This window comes from Limulus polyphemus, unplaced genomic scaffold, assembly GCF_000517525.1.
Source record: "Limulus polyphemus unplaced genomic scaffold, Limulus_polyphemus-2.1.2 Scaffold14885, whole genome shotgun sequence".
NCBI classification, from domain to species: Eukaryota; Metazoa; Arthropoda; class Merostomata; order Xiphosura; family Limulidae; genus Limulus; species Limulus polyphemus.
In genome coordinates this window covers 1-2,298 of record NW_013680495.1, presented here as the reverse complement: position 1 = coordinate 2,298, position 2,298 = coordinate 1, and the positions used below count along the sequence as shown (strand labels likewise).

Sequence of the window (2,298 nt, the reverse complement as noted above, 5' to 3'; positions counted from 1 at the left end):
CCAACAATAAGCCTTTAGAATGAATAAAACGTGTCACAATATTCAAGAAGGCCTGTGAGCTAATTAACATAATATATTATATCCAACAATAAGCCTTTAGAATGAATAAAACGTGTCACAATATTCAAGAAGGCCTGTGAGCTAATTAACATAATATATTATATCCAACAATAAGCCTTTAGAATGAATAAAACGTGCGACAATATTCAAGAAGGAACGTGAACTAATTAACATAAAATATTATATTCAACAACAATCTTTAGCATTAATAGAACGTGCGACAATATTCAAGAAAGGTTGTCAGCTAATCAACATAATATATTATATCCAACAATAGAATTAATAAAACGTGTCATAACATTCCAGAAGGAATTTGAGGTAATTAACATAAAATATTATATTCAACAACAATCTTTAGCATTAATAGAACGTGCGACAATATTCAAGAAAGGTTGTCAGCTAATCAACATAATATATTATATCCAACGATAGAATTAATAAAACGTGTCATAACATTCCAGAAGGAATTTGAGGTAATTAGCATAATAAATTACATCCAATAGTAAGTCTTCAACCACTAAAAAGTTCGACAGTATTAACAGAAAAAGCACGAGCTAATTTACATAATAAGTTATGTCGAGCTGTGAATTTTGTCAATTTCTGTAATAATTTCGAATTTTAAAACAAATATTAATGAGCTAATTAAACGACATGGCGTCTTCAGAGGAGCAGAAATAAGACTTTGCTTTATATGTAACCAGAAACAAACTTGAGGAAACGTGTTTTGTGTAGATTCTCTTAGGCGTGGATTTAAAGTAATGACGACATAAAGCTACGCAACAAAATAAAAGACAGCATGCATACGTAGGACTTAGGTAATCAGGTTTAATACAAGTTTATCGTAATAGCTAACAGATTTAGATTTTATTTATACAATTTTTTTATTCATATGTTTACAGCTTTGTCTGGAGATCTTTGATGGTTAACTACTTAAACCTGGTCAGCATGATAATGAAAACAGCATAAAGCACGCGCACATATCAGAAAGTAAAGATATTAAAACTGTCGCAGACGCTCAACCTATTTCGAAGAATGGGATTTAGGCCTAGTCAACACGTTTCATGACAACGTTAAGGAACAGCCTTATTGTCAAACGATCTTAGCTTATGATAATATATATTGTTTGTTTGATTTGTCTGGGTACAAGAGTAGGTTTAGAAGTATATATATATATGTGTGTAGTGTGAGACTAATGATTGGTTGTACCATATCCAGCTGCTTGCTGTAAGCACTGGTGCTCAGGTTCGCTTCAATAAGCGATCGTCCATTGTTAAAGACAGAACAGGTCAACAGCCCGAGAGAGAACATGTCGCTGTACGGCGAACACATTGATGAAAACTGGATTTCTGGAGCAGTAAAGTCTAGGTCCGGTTGTCCCATTTTTGGTAACTTACACGTGAAAGGCTGACAAGGCACAGCATTCTGTAAGAACATACATCAATAGGCAATGATTACAACTCGCTTCATTGAAATAAAAACCAAATGGACAATCTACAGTATTAGAAACACACTTTCGCCAGTTTAAAAGTTGTACCTACCGAATTATTTTTTATAAATTACAAATACATTTTAATTAAGGGTCTTCTTCTTCACTGAAACTAACCGAAAGCTTTAATCTTTCGACAAAATAGCCAAACATAATAAGCGATCTTAATGCCATCTATTGAGCGCAGTCACAAAGGAAATTCAAAGTTTAATAAATAAAGTTTAAGCTTAAATAAGGAGCCTCATCTAACATTCGATTACTTTAAGACCAAAATAAACTGACAAAGTATAAACAGCAAATTATTAATTTATTAATGTTTGATTTAAGAAAATAAACAGTTGTTTCAAAGTTTTTAAGGAAAACAAAACTTAGGGTACAAGATTAGAAACCCTATTATAATTATGTTAGGGTACAATATTAGAAACCCTATTATAATTATGTTAGGGTACAATATTAGAAACCCTATTATAATTATGTTAGGATACAAGATTAGAAGCTCTATTATAATTATGTTAGGGTACAATATTAGTAACCCTATTATAATTATGTTAGGGTACAATATTAGAAACCCTATTATAATTATGTTAGGATACAAGATTAGAAGCTCTATTATAATTATGTTAGGGTACAATATTAGAAACCCTATTATAATTATGTTAGGATACAATATTAGAAACCCTATTATAATTATGTTAGGGTACAATATTAGAAACCCTATTATAATTATGTTACGCTACAATATTAGAAACCCT

At 31.0% G+C, this 2,298-nt stretch overlaps 1 protein-coding gene across 1 annotated transcript in view; it reads right to left on the bottom strand.

The window, feature by feature from the left end:
- LOC111084226 (SCY1-like protein 2) overlaps window positions 1-1,477 on the bottom strand; it is a gene marked incomplete at its 3' end in the record, with an annotated part of 3,370 nt that extends 1,893 nt beyond the window's left edge. The window contains exon 1 of the mRNA XM_022380994.1: window positions 1,267-1,477. Within this exon, the coding sequence (XP_022236702.1) occupies window positions 1,267-1,440 (174 nt within the window). The remainder of the gene's footprint in view (window positions 1-1,266) is intronic.
- Between the last annotated feature and the right edge of the window lie 821 nt (window positions 1,478-2,298).